This window comes from Petaurus breviceps, unplaced genomic scaffold, assembly GCF_028583685.1.
Source record: "Petaurus breviceps papuanus isolate PSGF00001 unplaced genomic scaffold, PetGlider_PUasm1.0 89693, whole genome shotgun sequence".
NCBI lineage: Eukaryota > Metazoa > Chordata > Mammalia > Diprotodontia > Petauridae > Petaurus > Petaurus breviceps.
In genome coordinates this window covers 27,983-47,661 of record NW_027187101.1, presented here as the reverse complement: position 1 = coordinate 47,661, position 19,679 = coordinate 27,983, and the positions used below count along the sequence as shown (strand labels likewise).

The 19,679-nt window shown below is 52.7% G+C and overlaps 1 protein-coding gene across 1 annotated transcript in view; it reads left to right on the top strand.

The window, feature by feature from the left end:
• Nucleotides 1-12,578: 12,578 nt before the first annotated feature.
• Nucleotides 12,579-19,679, top strand: part of LOC138176485 (mucin-6) — a gene marked incomplete at its 3' end in the record, with an annotated part of 34,146 nt that continues 27,045 nt past the window's right edge. Inside the window, exons 1-7 of the mRNA XM_069107272.1 lie at nucleotides 12,579-13,889; nucleotides 14,430-14,556; nucleotides 14,763-14,850; nucleotides 15,825-15,934; nucleotides 17,317-17,524; nucleotides 18,315-18,437; nucleotides 18,654-18,774. Coding sequence (XP_068963373.1) covers nucleotides 13,606-13,889; nucleotides 14,430-14,556; nucleotides 14,763-14,850; nucleotides 15,825-15,934; nucleotides 17,317-17,524; nucleotides 18,315-18,437; nucleotides 18,654-18,774 — 1,061 coding nt within the window. The remainder of the gene's footprint in view (nucleotides 13,890-14,429; nucleotides 14,557-14,762; nucleotides 14,851-15,824; nucleotides 15,935-17,316; nucleotides 17,525-18,314; nucleotides 18,438-18,653; nucleotides 18,775-19,679) is intronic.

The following is a 19,679-nucleotide window of genomic DNA, read 5'->3' as shown; positions in this document are numbered from 1 at the left end:
GGGCCTAGTTCCAAATTGTTCTCCAGAACGGCTGGATCAACTCACAACTGCACCAACAATGCATTAGCGTACCTATTTTGTCATTTCTGATAGGTGTGAGGTGGCACCTCAGCTGTTGTAATTTGCATTTCTCTAATCAGTAGTGATTTGGAGCATTTTTTATTATTTAGATAACTTTGATTTCTTCTGAAAACTGCCTGTTTATATCCTTTGGCCATTTATAAATTTCTCAGTCTGATTCAGTTCTGTACTTGGTCTGTATTTGAGAAGTGAGGTCTTTATCCACGAAACTTGCTGCAGACAAATGAGCGCTAGCTACTTCAAAGGTCTGGGCCAGTTTTGCGCATAGAGCAGCTTCCCTGATTCTCTCTTCTAATTAGGCCTGTTTTGCCCTTGCTTTGTCTGAGATCATGGCTGCTGCCCCTGCCTTTTTTGCTTCAGCTGACACACATCAAATTCTGCTCCAGCCCTTTATTTCTAACTCTGTGGGTCTCTGTTTCAGGAGCCTCTGGTAAACAACAAACATAGCGTTGGATTCTGGTTTCTAATCCATTCTGCTCTCCCCTTCTGTTTTATGGGTGAGCTCAGGAGTGAGGAGCCTGCAGCCTCGAGGCCACATGTAGCCCTCTAGGGCCTCAAGTGAAGCCCTTTGAATCCAAACTTCGCCAACTTCGCCGGACAATGTCAAATCTGGATGTAGTCCAAGGGCTGCACTTGAGGCCCTAGACTCCCTACCTCCGGGCGAGCTCATCTGCTCATTTTCCCAATTATGAGATGCCTAACTGTGTACTTCCCTCTACCCTGCTTTCTTCTGTTTATCCTTTGCTATCTCACTTTTCATCCAGTCCCTCCCCAAGTCTATTTTGTTTCTAACTGCTACCTCCTTGAATTCATTCTCCCCCTTATCACCCCCCTTCTCTGATCCCCTTCCCCTCCTATTTCCCTGTTGAGTGAGCTATGTTTCTATACACGATTGAGTATGCATATACATTCTTCCCTCTTTGAGCCAATTCCAATGAGGGTAAGATTCAGGCATTGCTGCCACCCCCTCTCATTTCCCCTCCACTATAAAAGCTCTTCCTTGCACACCTCTTTTACGTGAGAAAATATCCCCACTCTGCCCTTCCTTTCCCCTGTCTCCGATATGGGCCTCTATCTCACCTCTTCATTTTTTTTTTTTTGGAGACCATTCCAATATATGGAGTCACACCCATGGCTTATGTCTCTGTAAACTCCTTTTAACTGCCCTAATAATGATCAAGGTCTTGGAACTTAGAAGTATCACCTTCCCACCTAAGAATGGAGATAATTGAGCTTTAGTCAATCCCTCGTGCTTTCTCTTTCATGTTGACCTCTTTATGTTTCTCTTGAGTCTTAGGTTTGAATGGCATACTTTCTATTCAGCTCTGGCCTTTTCATCAGGAATATTTGAAAGTCCTCTATTTATTTCATTAAATGTTCATTTTTTTCCACTGAAGGATTATACACACCTTTTCTGGGTAGGTGATTCTTGGTTGTAATCCTAGCTCCTTTGCCATTTAGAATGTATTCCAAGTCTTCCAATCATTTAATGTAGAAGCTGCTAAACTTTGTGTGATCCTTACTGTGGTTCCATGGTATTTGAATTGTTTATTTGCAATACTTTCTCCTTGACCTGGGAGCTCTGGAATTTGACAATAATATTCCTGGGAGTTTTCATTTTGGGACCTCTTTCAGGAGGTGATTGGTGAATTCTTTCAATATCTATTTTACTCTCTAGATCTAAGATATCAGGGCAATTTTCCCATATAATTTCTTGAAATATGAGTGCTATGCTCGTTTTTATCATGGCCTTTAGGTAACCCAATAATTCTTAAATTACCATGTTTCCCTGATAATGAGACCTATCCCGAAAATAAGCCCTCCCCTTACTGTGTAAGATTCCTCTAAAATAAGACCTCCCCCGAAAATAAGCCCTATTGAGATTGCTACTGTAGTGAAGGTGATCCCCTGCGCTACACGCTACATTACGGTACCCTCTGTATGCACCGTCCCCCCCTGGGTGAAACGCACGCCGCGCTCCGAGCTGCATCCAATCAGAGCTGCAGCAGTGAGCACGTCATCCTGTTCTTCCCCAGTGATTTGCTTATTGAATAAAGGTGCATTTTTTTGTTCACATTTACCTGTTTATTAAAATTGCTGTCAATGTTCATTAAAATAAGCCCTCCCCTGAAAATAAGCCCTCTGGTGTTTTTCTGTCCAAAAAATTAATAAGACAGTGTCTTATTATCGGGGAAACACGGTATCTCTCCTTGCTCTATTTCCCAGGTCAGTTGTTTTTCCAATGAAATATTTCACATGTACTTTTATTTTTCTTTTCTTAACTTTGTTTTATTGCTTCTTGGTGTCTCATGAAGTTATCATCTTCCACATGCTCAATTCTATTTTTTGCAATTTTAATATTTTTTAACATTTTTATTTAAAGTTTGGAGTTCCAAATTCTTTCCCTCCATCCCTCCTCCCCCTCCCCTTCCTGTAACAATAAGCAATCAGGTATAGGATATATATGTACAATTATGCATAAAATTTCCACATAAGTCATTTTGTATGAGAAGACTCTTATAAGAGAAAAATGAAAGGGTGAAAAATAGCATGTTTCAGTCTGTATTCAAACAATGCCAGTTCTTTTTCTGGAGGCAGATAGTATGCTTCACCATGAGTCCTTTGGGCTTGTCTTAGAGCATTGCATTGCTCAGAAGAGCTAAGTCATTCCCAGTTGATCATTGTTACAAAGTTGCTGCTACTGTGTACAATGTTCTCCTGGTTCTGTTCACTTCACTATGTATCAGTTCATGTAAGTCTTTTGAGGTTTTCCTGAAATCATCTTGCCTTTCATCCCTTATAGCACAATGATATCCCATGAAAATCATAGAGTGGCTGTTGGCTTTCACTCCTGAAGAGGGCCAAAATAGATCTCCATGTCAGAGTCAGTTAGAGTATGTACGACTGGGACTGAGCAGACTGATGCAAGCTCGGAACACTCCACCGCTAATCAAGCATGAAGAGCCAATGTGAGCATCTGGGGTGGATTCTCTCAGTCTCACTCTTGTTCGATTCGGCTTTGCTCATGGAGCACAGCCCCTTCTCTGGTGGGGGCATGCCATGCTGAGCAGTCCTGGGCCAGCATCTCCCATGTCACACAATCGATTCCAAAGTTCTAAGAGAGACCCTGAGAGGGTCCTTGTATCGCTTCTTCTGACCACCATGTGAGCGCCTGCCCTGTGTGAGTTCCCATAAAACAGTCTTTTTGGCAAGCACACTTTGAACATTCAAATAATGTGGCCCATCTATCCGAACTGCATTTTCTGCAGTGGAGTTTTAATGCTTGCCAGGTTAGTTCAAGAAAGGGCCTCAGTGTCCAGTACCACATTTTGCCAGGTGACCTTCAGAAGCTTCCTAAGACAGTTCGGATGGAGGCCATTCAGCTTCCTAGCCCGGCGCTGGCAGACTGGCCAGGTCTCATGGGCAGTAGCGGGGTCAGCACCATGGCTCTGTAGATGGCAGTCTGGCAGTCAGTCTAATGCCTCTTCTCTCCCACACCCTCCTTCAGAGCCTTCCAGACACTGAGCTGGCTCTGGCAATGCCTTTGTCAGCCTCATTATCAATGTGCCCATGCCTGGAAGGTGCACTGCCAAGGGGAGTGAGCTATCCACAGTGGTCAGACTTCTCCATTTGCTGAGCCCGCGTATGGACGCTGCAGGGCTGGCTGGTGGAGAGCCTGGGTTTTCTGGGTGTTAATCGTGAGGCCCAAATCAGCACAAGCAGCACAGACTGATCCACACTTTGTTGCATCTCAGCTTCAGAGGCTGCCCTGAGGCACAGTCAGTTGCAAACAGAAAATCCTGCACTAACACTCCTTCCACCTTGTCCTTGGCTTGCAGCCTTTTCAGGTTGAAGAACTTCTCCTCAGTGCGGTAGCTCATCCTCATTGAAGGTGTTTGACAACATAACTGAAAACATCATGCTAAAAAGCATGGCAGCAAGCACACAGCCTCATTTCACTCCATTGGTGACTGGGCAAGCACAAGAGTATCTTCCATTACCCAGAACCAGGGCAAGCACCCAGAGGGAATTGGATGTACAATGCTAATGAATTTCCCCTGGCAATCAAATTTGGACGTAATTTCCCATAAGCCTTTGTGATTGACAGCATCAAAGGCTTTGGTCAAATCTGCAACACTGTGTACAGACCTTTGTTCTGTTCCTGGCACTTCTCCTAAATCTGTCAGGCAGCAAATACCTTATCGACTGTTGCTCGGCATTTTCTGAAGCCCTAGTGGCTCTTGGGTAGATGACCATCTTCCAGATGAAGGATCAGCCTATTAAGGAGGACTTTGGAAAGAATCTTGCCAGCAAAAGAATTGAAAATTGAAAGGATACCCATGAATTGGTGAATGGCTAAATAAGTTGTAGTATACGGCTATGATAGAATACTATTGTGCTATAAGAAATGATGAGCAGAAGGATTTCAGAAAAACCTGGAAAGACTTCCAAGAAGTGATACTGAGTGAAGTGATCAGAGCATTGCACACAACAATAACAACCAACTTTGATGACCTTAACTCTTCTCAGCAATGCAACAACCCAAAACTATTCCAAAAGACTCATGATGGAAAATACCGTCCACATCCAGACAAGGAACTATAGAGTCTGAATGCAGAGCGAAGCAAACTAGCTCCACTTGTTTTGGTTCGGTTTGGTTTTTTCTCATGGTTTTTCCATTTTGTTCTGATTCTTTTTTCACAACATGACTAATGTGGAAATATATTTAAGGTGATTGTTCATGTATAACCAATATCAGATTGCTTGCTTTCTTGGGGTGGGGGGTGAGAAGGAAGGGAAGGAGAAAATTTGGAAAGCAAAATCTTATAAAAGTGAATGTTGAAAACTATCTTTACATTAATTGGGAAAAAATAAGATACAGTTAAGTAGGGAGGGGAGAGAGTCTTCCCAGCAATGACTAAGAGTCACCCCATCCCACCCCCCATGATTGTCACGGGACAATCCATTTCCTTTACCTTTACAGAGATGGACAATGGAGGCACCCTTGAATTCCTGGGGGGATAACCCCCTCTGGCCATATAACCTGGGAAATTTCAGTCAGCTTTTGGATGAGCAATGAACCCCCTGCCTTGTAAATCCAAGCTGGAATAGAATCAGTACCAGGTTCTTTGCCCCACAAAAGGAGCCCAATGGCATTTAAAACCTCTCCTTCATTTGGAGCTTCAGCTAGGGAGAGATTGACTTCAACCCAAGGTAAATAGTTTATGGCCTTGGCATTGATTGATTCTGGTCTCTTGAGAGCACTATGGAAGTGTTCAGCCCATCTCTCTAGGATCATGTCCTCATCACTAATCAATGTGGCTCCATCAGCTCTGAGTAGTTGAGATGCACCATAGGTCTCTGGCCCATAAATAGCCTTCAGGACATCATGAAAGTACCATTACTATCAGCACAGAACTGAATCTCATTTGCCTCCCTAGGGAGCCAAGAATCCTGCATCTCTCCAAGTTTTGTCTGTACTTTAGTTTTGATGGGACTAAATGCTGCCTTCTTAGAGACAGATGAACTGTCCTGCTGGTAAACCCTGTGGAGTTCTCCTTTTCATTTAAATTCATTCTGAATTTCCCCGTCGTTTTCATCCAATCAGTCTTGACATGGATGAGTGTTGTGACCCAGACACCAAATGTCTCCAAGTGCCCACTCCTTTTCTGCTCCACTGTTTCCAACTGTCCCTCCGAGTCACCAACAAACTGTTCCTGCTCAGAGACCTGTTGCATTCATTCTCCTGGTAGTCATTCTGCCTTGGGGCTGCTGCTTTTGTTGCACGCTAATATTCAGCTTGGAGAGGATAAGTCTATGATCAGTCCAGCACTCTGCACGACACATTGCCTTCATCACTCTCACAACCTGTCTCTTCTCCTTACAATCACATAATCTATTAAATGCCAGTGCTTGCTGTGAGGGTGCATCCAAGAAGTTTTATTGCGTTTAGGTAAACAGAAGACAGTGTTGGTGATGAGGTCATGCGATGCACACGTCTTCAGTAGTAAGTGACCATTGCTGTTGCTGTTTCCAGTTCCATTCCTCCCTAGGACCCCCGGCCATGTCTAGTAGTTGGAGCTTACTCTAGCATTTGAGTCACCCAGAATCATAAGCCTGTCTTCCTTTGGCACCTTGAAGATAAGGGTCTCCAGGCCTTCATGACATTTTTCTTTGGCCTCATGGGGGTTTGTCATGGGAGGAGCATAGGCACTGATGATGTTGGTGTGACGGTTTCCTGCAAGTGGCAATTCCATTGCCACGAGCCTCTCGTTCTCTCCTTTTGGTAGGCATACAAACTTGTTGGCTTAGATTAGATTTGATCACAAAGTGGACACCGGCTTCCCAGTGCTCCCCTTCACTGTGGTCACTCCAGAAAACCATGTATCCAGCTCCGACTTCATGTGCCAGCTTTGTTTCACTCAGGGTTGCTATTTGGATGTGATACCTGCTGAGTTCCCTTGCAGCAAGAGCTGTTCATCTTTCAGGTCTGCTGGATTTTGTGTTGTCTAGAAGTGTGCCCACATTCCATGTGCTGATGGTGAAAGGAATCATCTTTGCTGGAGTTTTTGTACATAGTGAGTGACTGTGTGTGTGTGTGTGTGTTGACGGCAGGGTGGCATCCCTGCCTGCTGCAGTAATCAGGTCAGGGTTGGGTAAGCAGACACTTTTAGGGCACCTTTCCTAGCCTCTTCCTCACACCAGGAGGTGAGCAGTGCTCAGACACCCAGGGGCTGCTGAATGCCACTGCTGCTGCCAGTGAGAAGACGAGCCTGTGGCCTGGACCACCTGTGTGCTGGGTTGTGACCACAGCTCCCAGCATTCTCACCTGCTGTTTCCTCACTTGTCTGTCACCACAGGACTTTGAGACAGGCATAATAGTAAAATGCCATGGCTGATGGCTTCTGACTCGTGCCTAAATTGCATGGAAGGGAGGCAGAGTTTCATGAAGCTGCCGGCCTCCCTCTCTCCTCCACAGTCATCACAGCCCAGTGGCAGGACAAGATCAAGACAACTGGTGATGGCTCGAGATGCCACAGGTGACCTTGGCGGCCTCGGTGTCTAACCGAGCTCTAAGCACTCCACAGTGCCTGCTTCAGCTGCCTTCATGGCCGTTGGAACAAGCTGTCCTCATCTGCCCATTCCACCAGGGGAAATCTTCACGTACTTAAGGGAGACACCCCCCAACTCACTAACATGTTCAATTCCCTCAGTTACCCTCCAATTGGTTTAGCCATCTGTTGAAATAACTAACGGGAGTGTGGCCACTGAGCTGCAGCTTTTTGGAGACATAGGTGAGAGTCAGGTCAGGTCGTCACCAAAGGTAGGGAGCGGCCCTGACGCTATAGGTGATAGTCTTCCCAAACATGCCCTACCCCCCCTGCCATTCTGTACCACGGCTTGCTTAGCTATTCCCCAATTGATGGGCATCTCTCTGATTTCCAATTTTTAGTTGATATATTTTTATACAAATAGGTCCTTTCCCTTTTTGGGGAGGATGTCTTATTGGGACATAGACCTAGAAAATTCTAATTTTTTTAAGTTGTTCTTTTCTTTAGTGAATTTTTGTACATTTTTTTCCATTTGGCCAATTCTGCTTTTTACAGAGCTCTTTAGTGAATTTTTGTACCTCTGTTTCCATTTTGCTAATTTTGCTTTTTAAGGAGTTCTTCTCTTCAGTAGATTTTTTGTGCCTCTTTTACCATTTGGTCAATTCTGTTTTTTAAGGTGTTGTTTTCTTCGGTATTTTTTGAGCCTCTTTTGCCAAGCTGTTAATTGTCTCTAAATAATTTTCTTGCATAATTTCTTGAGTAGTTTTTATTTCTTTTCCAAATTTGCCCTCTACCACTCTTCCTGAAATCCTTGTTGGGCTTGAGTCCAAGTAGCACTTTCCTTTGAGGCTTTGATTGTAGCTGTTTTCACACTGTTGTAGTCTATGTTTGAATCGGTCTTCCCTACCACCGTAGCAGTTTTTTTAATGGCCAAATTCACATTGCTGTTGCTGCTGCTTCATCATTTTTCCCAGCCTTAACTGGATTCTTAACTCTGATCTCTTTGTTAAAGCTGAGCCCTGCTCACTGGGGGTGGGGAAACTCTGTCCTGAGCTTTGGGCTTTTTCATGCTGCTGTTTTCAGAGCTGGTTTGGGGTACTTCCAAGGTGGTGTAACCCAAGGAGAGGTGCGGTCACTGCTCTCCTGGTCTGCACTTTGGTGGGGACCTTGCTCTCCTGCCGTCCCAAGGGCTGGCACTCTTCTTTGCTTTGGCACTGTGATCAGGACCTCTGCTCCCTTCTGACTGACCACTAGCATTCTTCTCCATCCCGAAACTGAGACCCACAACTGTGTATGGGCCAAGGGGTTGGCAATCAACTCCAGCTGCACCCAGTGTCAGCCAAGGGTCCCCTGTAGTCTCTTTCTGACCAGTCGTGTGACCCCCCTCTCTGTCTATGGGCTGAGAGCTCCCAAAGCTGCTGCTGCAGCCATGTGTGGGCTCCAGACATATTACCACGTTGGTGTCACAAAATCCTCCTGCCAACATGAGTTTTCTTAGTCTGAAAAAATCTCTCCCTCTGACCTTTTGTGGCTCTGCCACTCCAAAACGTGATTGGTTGGAGGCATTATTTAAAAGTTGTTTGGAAGAGAAAGCTGGGAGAGTGCAGCTGGGTGGCAGCTCCACCTTCCCTAACCACCTCTTCACACAAAACCTAATGACCCTTTCTCCACCCTTGTGCCTCCTTTCTGACCTCTCCTCAGCCTTTGACTATGGCTGCCATTCAGTGAGCTTGGTTATTGTTGGGACTGTCCATTTCTGCCCCCTCAGGCTCATTACTTGTGCTCCAGCCACTGCCTATGGACCACTCCTGGGCTCCGTTCTCGTCCTCTCCCTTGGTCAGCTTCAGTGGGTTCATCATCTCTGTGCATGACTCCCGGGATAATGCATGTGTACCAATGCATGCACACATATAGATGATGCCTATGCATATGTGTGTATCAGCCCCAGCTTTTCTCCTGCCTCCTGTCTTTTGATCACCACTTGCCCTTGGACATCTCTAAGCGGAAATCTCACCCACATTCTAGCACACATGCAACCTCATACAGAGTGGTGTCTCTCCCAGCAGCTCCTTGAGAACAATGCCTGTTTTGGCTTTGCTTAGGACCCCAGCACATAGTACACACTGGCATGTCACAGGTGCTTAACAAATGCTTAATAATTGACTGGCTGATTGCCTCCACGTAGTCAATGTTCCAGCTCCCAAGGGCAAAGCAAGTGCCCACTGTTCTCGGCATACACTGCCCCTCCTGCCAGCCGTCGTGACAGCGGCCATATTCCATATGGGCTCCACTTGTCTCCTCTCAGGCTACTTCAGGGCAGATTGGTTCATTTACAGGCCCAGATCTGGACCTTCTTTTGGAAGTTCCCTCTTGGCTCTGGCCCTCCTGGCCCAGTCTGATGTTCCAGACTCAAATGCAATGGCCCAGAAACCCCAAGTCTGGAAGCTTGCTGCTGGAGTCCTTCCTTGGAGGGATCAGACCCCAGCTCTCCCTACCCCAAAGAGTGGGAAAGGGCAGGGCAGAGTGCTACCACCAGCCCATAGCTGGAGGGCAGACTTGGGCACTCCAGGAGGAACAGGGCAGGGCAGGATCTCTTCCCACTGGTGGGAGCCAGGGCTCCCCTCCTCAGAAACCAGTGCCCCCCACTGACAGGATGGCCTGCTGGGCCACCCTTCCCTCACCTGCTCCGTGGTCTCCTGGTGTCTGTGCCCTCTGAGTGGAGGCCTAGAGCCAGGCAAACCCAGGGCCAGCCCAGGCTGAAGGACAGAGACCCCCAGGTGTCCAGGCTGAAGGAGAGCACTCAGTCTCTCCCTCTTTCCCGTCTCTGTCCTTGTCCTTCTCTCTCCCCTTCCCAAATGCTCTGTCCTCCCCATGGTCAGATCTGAGGCTCTGAGGTGCCCGTGTGACTCACCACTGGCCCCCTGATTCTCCTGTCTTCCAGGAACAGACTTGGGCTCTGCTGTTGCATGAGTGTCCCTTGCCTGCCCGGGGTCTGCCTGTGTTGGCAGAGTGGCGAAGCGTAAGGAATGGGCCAGGCAGTGGCTCTGACCACGGCTGGGGGCATCTCCCATGCATGGCCCTATGCCAAGCCCTGGCCATCCTCTTCCCTCCCTCTTCTCTCTCTTCCCTCCACCCTGGGATGCCCATTTTGTGTGTTGCCAAATCACCCTCTTCTGTGCCCTCTTTTGCTCAGAGGCCTTTGTTGGTTCCCTTTACTTACCAAGCAAAGTGCCAGCCTGTCTGCCCAGCATCAAAGGCCTTCCTGAGGCTGATGCCACCTCACCTTTCCTGCTAACTCCCCACAATACATCCCAGACTCTGGCCTCCATACCTGCCCTGGGCTTTCAGGCAGTTACTCAATCTGTTGTCCCTAGGCTGGGAATCCCCCCTCCCCCGCTGCTACTGCCAAACCCCAACCCTCCCTTGAAAACCCAGCTCCACTGCCATGCCCCCAGGGAGGTAGAGGGCCCAAGAGGAGGGGGTCCTGTGTGGCAAAGGGCCAGGTGAGTTCTTCCCTTCAGCTTGGCCCCTGTACTACCCTCCCTATGTTCCTATGTCTTCCCTTTGGGGTCATGGCCATAAGGAAGGCCTTCTCTGATGCTCCACAGAGACTTGGGCTTGCCCCTCACCAGCATTCATGTTGAATGTGAGCTCCCTGAGGGTAGGCACTGTGCCTGGCACAGGCCACAAACACAACAGGTACTTAACACCATGAACAATGGCGGAGGGGGTGATGAGGGAACAGACCATGTGTCTCACAGATGCCACCTTCTTCCCTGGACAGGCCTGGAGGACAATTATTTTGCCAACAAACTACGCCAGAGAGAGAAGAGGGACCTGACACTGGGTGAGTGAATCCTGGCTCTGGGATCTCTGCATAGAAGGGCTGGGCTGAGAAAAGCCACTTGGGCCAAGCTGGGCATCTTCCCTGGCACAGACCCCCACAGCCTGGCTCTCCTCTTAAGCCCACTTCCAGGTGCCCTCAGTCCCCAGAGGGCCCTGGCACCTGCCCAGAGGAGGCAGCTGTGGTGGAGGCCAGAGGGCATGTAAACCCCCACCAACCTGACCCTCAGCTCATTCACCCCAACACGGCTTTCCAGGCTTCCTACTTTCAATCATAAAGAATTCACTGGTGGGGGGACGGCTAGGTGGTGCAGTGAGTAAAGCACCAGCCCCAGGGTCAGGAGGACCCGAGTTTGGTTCCGGCTTCAGACATTTAACACACACACACACACACACAAAACTAGCCGTGTAACCTTGGGCAAGTTACTTAACCCCAATTGCCTTCCAAAAAAAAATAAAAGAATTCACCGGTGGGGCCCAGCCTTAGGGCCTCGCACTGTCCTGAGCACTTCTAAGGGGACAGAGACCCAAAGGATGTTTGGATAGAACTGTGCAGCCCCTGGAGCTGGACCAAAGGCCCTGGGTTCAAATCTCAGCTCCCCACTTCTTCCCGATGGGACCTTGGGCACATCCCTGTCTCTCTCTGGGCCTCAGTTTCCCCTATTTAGGCTGACCTGAATGACCTCTAATCCAGCTCTGAATGTGAGCCTTGAGCTCCAGGAGGAGAAGGGACCTGCCTCCCCCCCCCCAAGTCCTTGGGACAGTGCTACCTCCTGACCCCCTGCCTGCCTTGAGGAGGTCTGGGTCTGCTGAGCTTCTCCCCAGATCAGAACCCCTCCCCAGGATTGGTCGCCCTAAGAGCTCCCATTTCTCTGGTGATCTGACGTTTGCAAAGCACACTCCTCAGAGCAGTCTTAGCCATTATCTGGCCAAGAGAGGAGTCGTTGCCCCCATTTAACAGAAAGGAGCACTGAGGCTCAGCAGGAGGGAGAGACTTGCCCCACAGCCAGGAAGCCACATCAGTGCCAGGATTGAACTCTCCGGCTTCAAGCTCAGGGGGATACTCTTTTCACAATATCCCCTTTCCTTGCCTCCCCAAAGTAAGGGCTAGGATGATGTTGACCCCACCTATCCATAGACATCTCTTAGCCCCTGGCCCAAAACCCCTAGAGGCCAGGCATCCTGACTCCTCTTCCTGGTGTCTTTATTCCTCCAGGCAGCAGGACAGAGGCTCAGACAACCATAGGTAAGAAGTCCTCGGTGTAACTAAAGTGCCTGTCTCAGCCACAACAAGGAGGGGAGGGCTCCTTCAGGGTGGGACTTCAGGACTATCTAAGGTCAGGACCTGGAGGGCTCTAAGCCCCTGGCCTGGGGCCAGGCCAGGCAGCTTCCCCAGGGTCTCAGATTTGCCCTGTGAGATAGTGAGAGCAGAGTATCCCCTTTGTAAGAGGCTGGGGTCACAAGCTTTTGGGAGGCTGGATGCTAGGCACCCCTGAACTTCTCCCTGGGAAACCCTGCCAGAGGAAACTGAGAAGGGGGGAGGCCAGGCAGGGGGTTACTCTGAGATGCTCCTTCTGCGACCAGGCCCTGGAGCTGCCGTGTCCTTGGAGGAGGAGAGAAAACAGCTGCCTTCCAGTAAGTTAGAACATGGCCTGTGGGGGGCAGGGGTAGGCACTTACCTGGCACGGGGCAAGACTGGGTGAAGGGAGGCTATGCCAGTCCCCTCTGCAGCTCCTGACCTTGCCAGGGCAGCATAGGAGAATAAACCATGAGCCTGTGCCTTCCTGCCCCTGGGCCCAGCTTGCAATCTCTGCTAGTCCACACTGTGGCCGCTGGGCAGGATGGACCCCCTGGGAGTGGCACTGCCAGCCTCTGAGGCCACCCATTCCAAAAAAGAGCTCCAAGATCAAAGTCTTCCCTGGCAGTGGAAAGACCTTGGGCCAGCTCCTGGCACCCAGGAGATACCACGTAAATGCTTATCTCTCCCCTTCCTGCCCCTACAAAATGAGGAAGCCTTCATAGGAGTGCCATCCAAGTCAACAGATGTAAGGTCCCGTGCTTGTGTTTAAGGCATCCCCATGGCCAGCACAGAATGGGAGTGTGAGTTGGGCTTAGCAGCAGAACCGTCCCTCCAAAATGTGGACTTTTGTGCTGGGACAGCGCAGAGTAAGCAGGGTGGGATGTGGCATCTGAGGCATTGAACACCCTGTCCGCACACCAGGAGAGGGCAGGTGAGAATCCCACTGTCCTCTGAGGACCATGCTCTGTTCTGAGTGGCTCCCTGAATGCCTGGGACATGCACCCAGGCCAATCAGACCCACGAGAATCCCTAAGGAGCTGGGAAGTGCTGGCCTTGGCAAAGAACAGGCAGTGGGGGAACGAGCCCCCTGTGAAGGGGCATCACACAGAAGACCTGAGGACAGACGGGTTCTGGTGACTGCAAAGGGCAGAACCAGGACCCCCAGGAGAAGTTACAGGGGGCAGACTGACTCACCGTAGAACAGACTGTCTTGGGAGGGAGGGAGTTCCCCATCACTGGATGTGCTCAAGGAGAGGCAGGATATTATAGAGGGATTCCATTGCTGCTAAGTGGCGCTCCCACTCTTGCCTGCCTCGGCTGGGCTCCCAGATGCCCCGCACACTGGTCTCTGACCTGCCCTTCCTCCCCCCAGCCCTGAGCCGAGGCTGGTGCTCCACGTGGGGCAGGGGCCACTTTTCCACCTTTGACAAACGCCTCTACGACTTTTCTGGGACTTGCAACTACATCTTTGCTGCCGTCTGCAATGACGCCTCCCCTGACTTCGACATCCAGCTGCGGAGGGGTGAGGACAAGAAAATCTCCAGGATCATCATGGATGTGGGATCCTCGGTCATCACTGTGGAGAACTCAGTTATCTCCATTAAGGACACTGGGTAAGCTCTGCCTGCTAGCAGTTGGGCAGGCCCAGGGCGGGAACCAGAGGGTCTGGGGGATGGGGGGGGGGGCGGAACAGAGCCAGGTGGGCCCAGGAACAGGTCAGGTGGGCTCTGGCCGGGAGCCAGCGGGTTCTCAGGGGGCCAAAGCCAGGCGGACCCAGGGTGGGAGCCAGGGGGTGGGGGGAGCAGAGGACAGCAGGCCTGGAGGGCGCTATTGGGGCTCTCCCCAAATTCAGGGCCCCTCAGTGCAAAGAGGAAGGAAGGGGAAAGGCAAACTTTGGAGCTCAAAGCCAGCAGGGGGGAGGGGTTGGCCTGGTCATAAGCTCTGGCCCTGCCACTTGTCCCTGTGGGACTTGGGGCCCATCAGTCCCCTCCAGGCTTCAGACCTCAGTTTCCACAGTCCCTGAAGCTGAACCTTCTGCTTGCCGAGATCGCTCAGTGGCTCAGGGCTATGCAGCAGATGGGGGGAGAGGCCGGGCTGCCCTGCGGGGGAAGGAGGGGTGGCCAGGCTGAGGGCTGAGGGCTGCTCTCTCCCAGGGTGGTCACCCTGCCCTACACCGGCAACGGGATCCAGATCCTGCCCTTCGGGCAGAATGTACGGCTGGTAGCAAAGCTCCTGGAGATGGAGCTGGTGGTGATGTGGGATGACCATGACTACCTCCTGGTGAGGCCTGGCCCGGGCAGGCGCAGGGTGGGATGGGGGGTGGGGAGCGAGGGGGGGCTCCTGGGAAGGCTGGGGGGAGAGGGGGCTCGTGGGAACGATGGGGAGGGCAGGGGGGCTCCTGGCAATGCTGGGGGGCAGGGGGGAGAGAGGGAGGGCTCCTGGGAACAGGGGAGCAGCACTCACTGCTCCACTGGCCTTCCCTCCAGGTCATGGTGGAGACCAAGTACATGAAGAAGACCTGTGGGCTGTGCGGGAACTTTGATGGAGAAGCGAGAAACGAGTTTGAGATCGAAGGTGGCGACCAAGGGACTGGGAAGGAGCCCACAGCTGCCTTCCCCTCCCCTTCCCTCCCTTCCTCTCCCTTTTCCCCTGTCTTGGGCCTCCAGCTCCCTGAGCAGAACTGGCCCCAGGAAGGCCACCAAGAGAGCCCTTGGACTCCTCCTGCCTCACACAGAGGCAGAAAGTCTAGGCTGCCCTCCAGCAAGGGGGAAGGGTCCTGGGAAGGGATCCTTGCAAAGGGCTGGAGCGAGGTTCTGGGCTCAGCTGACAGTTCCCTCTTCTTGGCCCCAGGCTGGTCCACCTGCCCAAAGTGTCACCCCCACAGGGACATGGCCCCAGCTCTCACCCACTTTCTTCTCACCCCTTCTTTCTCCTGGGTGACCCTGTGTACGTTCCCACCCACCTGCACGGACGCACACACACTCACACACACTCACACATACGTGCTCTCTCTGACCCATGCTCCCTACAGACATGGAAATCAGTTTCATAAAGCCCAGCTGACTGGGCATCCCTGCCCATACCCTTGGTCACTCGCCACAGTCTCAGGAATGAGACTCCAGCCCACCCTGACAGTTCCCATCCGGCTCCCTCTCCATCCCTTCCACCACACACTAGGCTGGAGCCTGACACCCTCATTCCTCTGGCTGCTCCTCAGACTTGACCCATCCCCCCCACACACCTGTACTTGGGTGTTACCCTGCCCCCACACCCAGGCTCTCCAGCCCTGGCTCCTGCCAGCTCAGCCCCTGTGAGGGGAGGCTTTCTCAGTGTCTCATCTATATTCACCTGTTACCTGTGGCTGGGAGAAGGGAAGCTCCTGGAGGGCCAGGACTGGTTCCCCCTTTTGTCTTTGTACTCCACAGTAAAAGGTCATTGAGTTCCACGGGGGGGGCACTGGGAAACAGGCAGCCTTGGGCGCCCAAACCAAGGGGCTGGCAATGAGCTCCCATGCCCAGCTGTGACGCTCTCTGCTCTCTCCCTGCCAGGCAAGTTTCTGGAGCCATATGGATACGCTGCCCTGCAGAAGCTGGATGACCCCACAGAGATCTGTGATTATGAGAAGCTGCCCATGGCCGACAGGCTGCCCGGGAACTATGTACGGGGAAGGCTTGGCACTGCTGCCTGGGGTGGGGGTGGGGGGAGGGGCCACAGACACTCACACACACCATGCACACTCATACACACTCACTCATACACACACATTTTTCCCTGAAGTCAGTCCTTCTCCCACCCTGAGTGTCCTATCCCCTCCCCACCACCCCCACTCTCCCAGCACAGACCGCAAAGCCCTCAGACACCAGCAGAGAGACCTCAGAGCCCTGGACTAGGGACCATGACCCCCCTGCTCTCAATAAAAAGAAGACAGCCACTCATATTTGCCTGTGGCTGGTCTCAAAGCAGGGGCTGAGTTGGAGAGAGGCCCTGCAAGGCCACTGGCCACTAGTAGGATGACTGTCTAGTCGGGACCAGGTAGACAATGTGAGCCCTGAAGGGCAGATGGCAGCCAATGCTTGGGGCCCACCCCAGCAGATCAAACAGGCATGGCCCCCAGATAACCAAAGGCAATTGTGCATGTTAGTGACCCAGCATGCTGGGGCCACTGGCATGGGGGAGCAGGGCGAGTCTAGGGTTGGGGCCCCCACAGCAGCAGGCCTGGGCCAGCTCAGCTCCATGCCCTTGTTCCCAGCCTGCAGCCAGAGGGCTCCGGGCCCACCAGGGGCCCAAGATCAACAAAAGAGGAGTCATTTGAAAAGGATCTGGGAGTAGGTGTGAGTGGGACCCTGCTTATTTAGTCACAGGCTGTAATGGGACAGGCAGAGGGTCTAGGACTGAGGGAAGGGTCTGCCCCGGACAGAGGGTTTCCAGTTTTCATCTCTGGGCAGCAGCCACAGTTAGAGAGGACAGTAATGAGCTGGGGAATGTTCAGTAAAGGACAGTGGGCTGGAGCACGGCCTGAGGCCCATGTCCTCTGAGAGGAGGGGAGGCTCAGTGGGTTTGAGAGCATTGACTGTGGTGCCTCCTGAAGGAGAGAGAACCATTATCCTGCTTGGTCCCAAAGGGCAGAAACAGGAGCTAGAGAGGGGAGTAAAAGAAAGGCCCCCCAAGGTCACAGAGGCCCAGTCCAGCCTCAGGACAGAGTGAGCTCCCCAGCAGCACGGGAGTCCCCAGGCAGACTGGCTGATCATTGAGTATGGAGCCTGCAGCCTTTACAGCCTTTTTGGTGGCTCTGTGCCTTCCTCCAGACTGCCCCCACTCCCACACTCTTAATGTGCCAGAGATCCCCGCCCCCCACTGCCTCAATGCCCCAAGGTAGGCTCCTGAGCTGAGTGCTAAAGGGCCTCGGACCCTCCCACCCTTTCCATTTGCTCACCTGTGGAGTGGCAGTCTCTGCCTGCAATGGCCTGCAGTTGGACCCTCAGATTCTCAGAAAGCTGGGCGGCCTCACAAGTGTGACCCCTCACCTCCCTCCCTGCACAGACCCAGCTCTGCCTCCAGCTGCTAAACCAGGTGGGTCCCAACTGCAATGTGTCCAAGGACGCCTTCGCTGCCCTCTGCCAGCTGGACCTGGAGGCCTGCCCCGAGCCAGGCCGGCCCAACTGCAGCTGCCCCACGCTGTCTGAGTACTCCCGACAATGCTCCATGAGTGGCCAGCCAGTCATCAACTGGAGGAGGCCCAGCTTCTGCTGTGAGTGCTGAGGAGTTGGGAGTGGCAGTGGCAGGAGCCCAGGGGCCCCCAGAAATCTGCTCCTCTCCCCAGCTGCCACCTGGGGCTAGAGCCTCCCCCACCCCAGCTGCCACCTGGGGCTAGAGCCTCCCCCACCCCAGCTGCCACCTGGGGCTAGAGCCTCCCCCTCCCCGGCTGCCACCTGGGATTACTGCCCCCCACCCCAGCTGCCCCTGGGGATCTTGTTGGTGGGACAACAGGAATGCAGGTACACAGTGTGGAAGGCTGTGTTAGGCAAGAAGGGTAAGAAGGTTGACTTAGTCATAGGGCCTATATGGTCACTTCTCTGAGACGCCGCTTCCTAGTCTGAGAACAACCAGGATTGTGCCTCCAAGGAGAGTACTTTGGAGACAGCTGAGGCAGAGGAAAGATCTCTGACCTTGGTGTCAGGGCTCCAGTCCTGGCCCATGCTTAGGATGTATGTGACCTTGGGGGCCTCTGCACAAGCTAAGACTACACAGCCAGGCCCTGGAGGCTCCCCTTGGTCACAGCTCCTGGACCCTGCCCCAGGCCTCCTCCCTGGGCATCCCTTACTGAGCTAGTGCTGGGGTGCAGTCTCATTCGCTGGGCCTGGACAGCGGCCCAGGTAGGGGTACAAGTGCAGCCAGGACCCAGATCTGCCCCATCGGGAGCTTACAGCTCCAGTGGGGAGAAGGCACAAAGTTAGGACACCCAGGGCAGAAAGGGAGAAGGGAGAAGAAGCCTGCCGTGTCTGCTGGACCCTCTCCTCACTGCTGGCTTCTGGCCACAGCGCTGGGGAAGTGTCCTGCCAACCAGGTCTACCAGGAGTGTGGAATGCCCTGCATGAAGACATGTTCCAACCCAGCACACAGCTGCCCCAGCTTCTGCACCTTTGGCTGCTTCTGCCCTGAAGGTAAACTGAGACCCGGAACCGCTTTGGCAAATGTCAGAGGGGTTGGTGGGAAGAAGCTGGAGATGTTGGCTGGGGTGGGGGCGGGGGGGGCCACCAGAGCACCCTCTTCCAGCCCCATAAGGGCTCTCCTTGACTTCCTGAGGGAGCCCCAGCCCTTTCCGGGGAGCCAAGCTTTCTTCAGCTCTAAAATACGCAAACTCTTCCTTATCACCACAGGCACAGTACTCGATGACATCTCCAAGAGCCAGATGTGTGTCCCCATCGAGCAGTGTCCTTGCACGTTTAACAGAGCTGTCTATGCCCCTGGAGAAGTCATGAAAGCCACTTGCAGGACCTGGTGGGTCCCGGGGGTGGGGTGGGGGTTCTGGAGGGCCAGAGATCTGGCCCAGGAGGCTCAGAGTCGGCCATGGGGCACAGCCCATTTAGATAGCGGGATCAGACAGCTCGTAACAGCTCCAAAGTCCCTCCCTGGAGCTCTCTAAGCAGATGCTGGGCTAGACTGGGGCTGCTTAGGACCCTTCTAGCCCCAGGAATCTGGGACCCACTGAGTCAGCCCCAGACCCACACCCAATAGTCTGGCTCTGCAGACACAACCCCCCACGACCCAGGAATAACCAAGGACTCTAATCCTTGGTGGAATGCCAATGACTCAGCAGTCCTCACTCCTGGGGCCAGCTGCCTCAGGACCAGTCTAGAAAGTCAGGGATGGGGAGCCCTGCTTCCCTCAGGCCCCCTCCCTTCCACACACATGCATGCCTGCGCCTCACCCCCGCAGCCTAGTGGAGGCACACAGTGAAATCCCTGGCCTCCAGGGCTCCTCACATCAGCCAGAGCCTAAGAGCCCAGTGTGGGTGGGAAGCCCAGCCGTCCCGGGACAGCAGGACCCTCTAACCAAAGCTGTGAGCTGGACAGCCGGTGCGCCTCGGGCCCCCTAACCAAAGCTGTGTTGGACAGCCGGTGCGCCTCGGGCCCCCTAACCAAAGCTGTGCTGGACAGCTGGTGCGCCTCGGGCCCCCTAACCAAAGCTGTGCTGGACAGCTGGTGTGCCTCGTGCCCCCTAACCAAAGCTGTGCTGGACAGCTGGTGTACCTCGGGCCCCCTAACCAAAGCTGTGCTGGACAGCCGGTGTACCTCGGGCCCCCTAACCAAAGCTGTGCTGGACAGCTGGTGTACCTCGGGCCCCCTAACCAAAGCTGTGCTGGACAGCCGGTGTACCTCGGGCCCCCTAACCAAAGCTGTGCT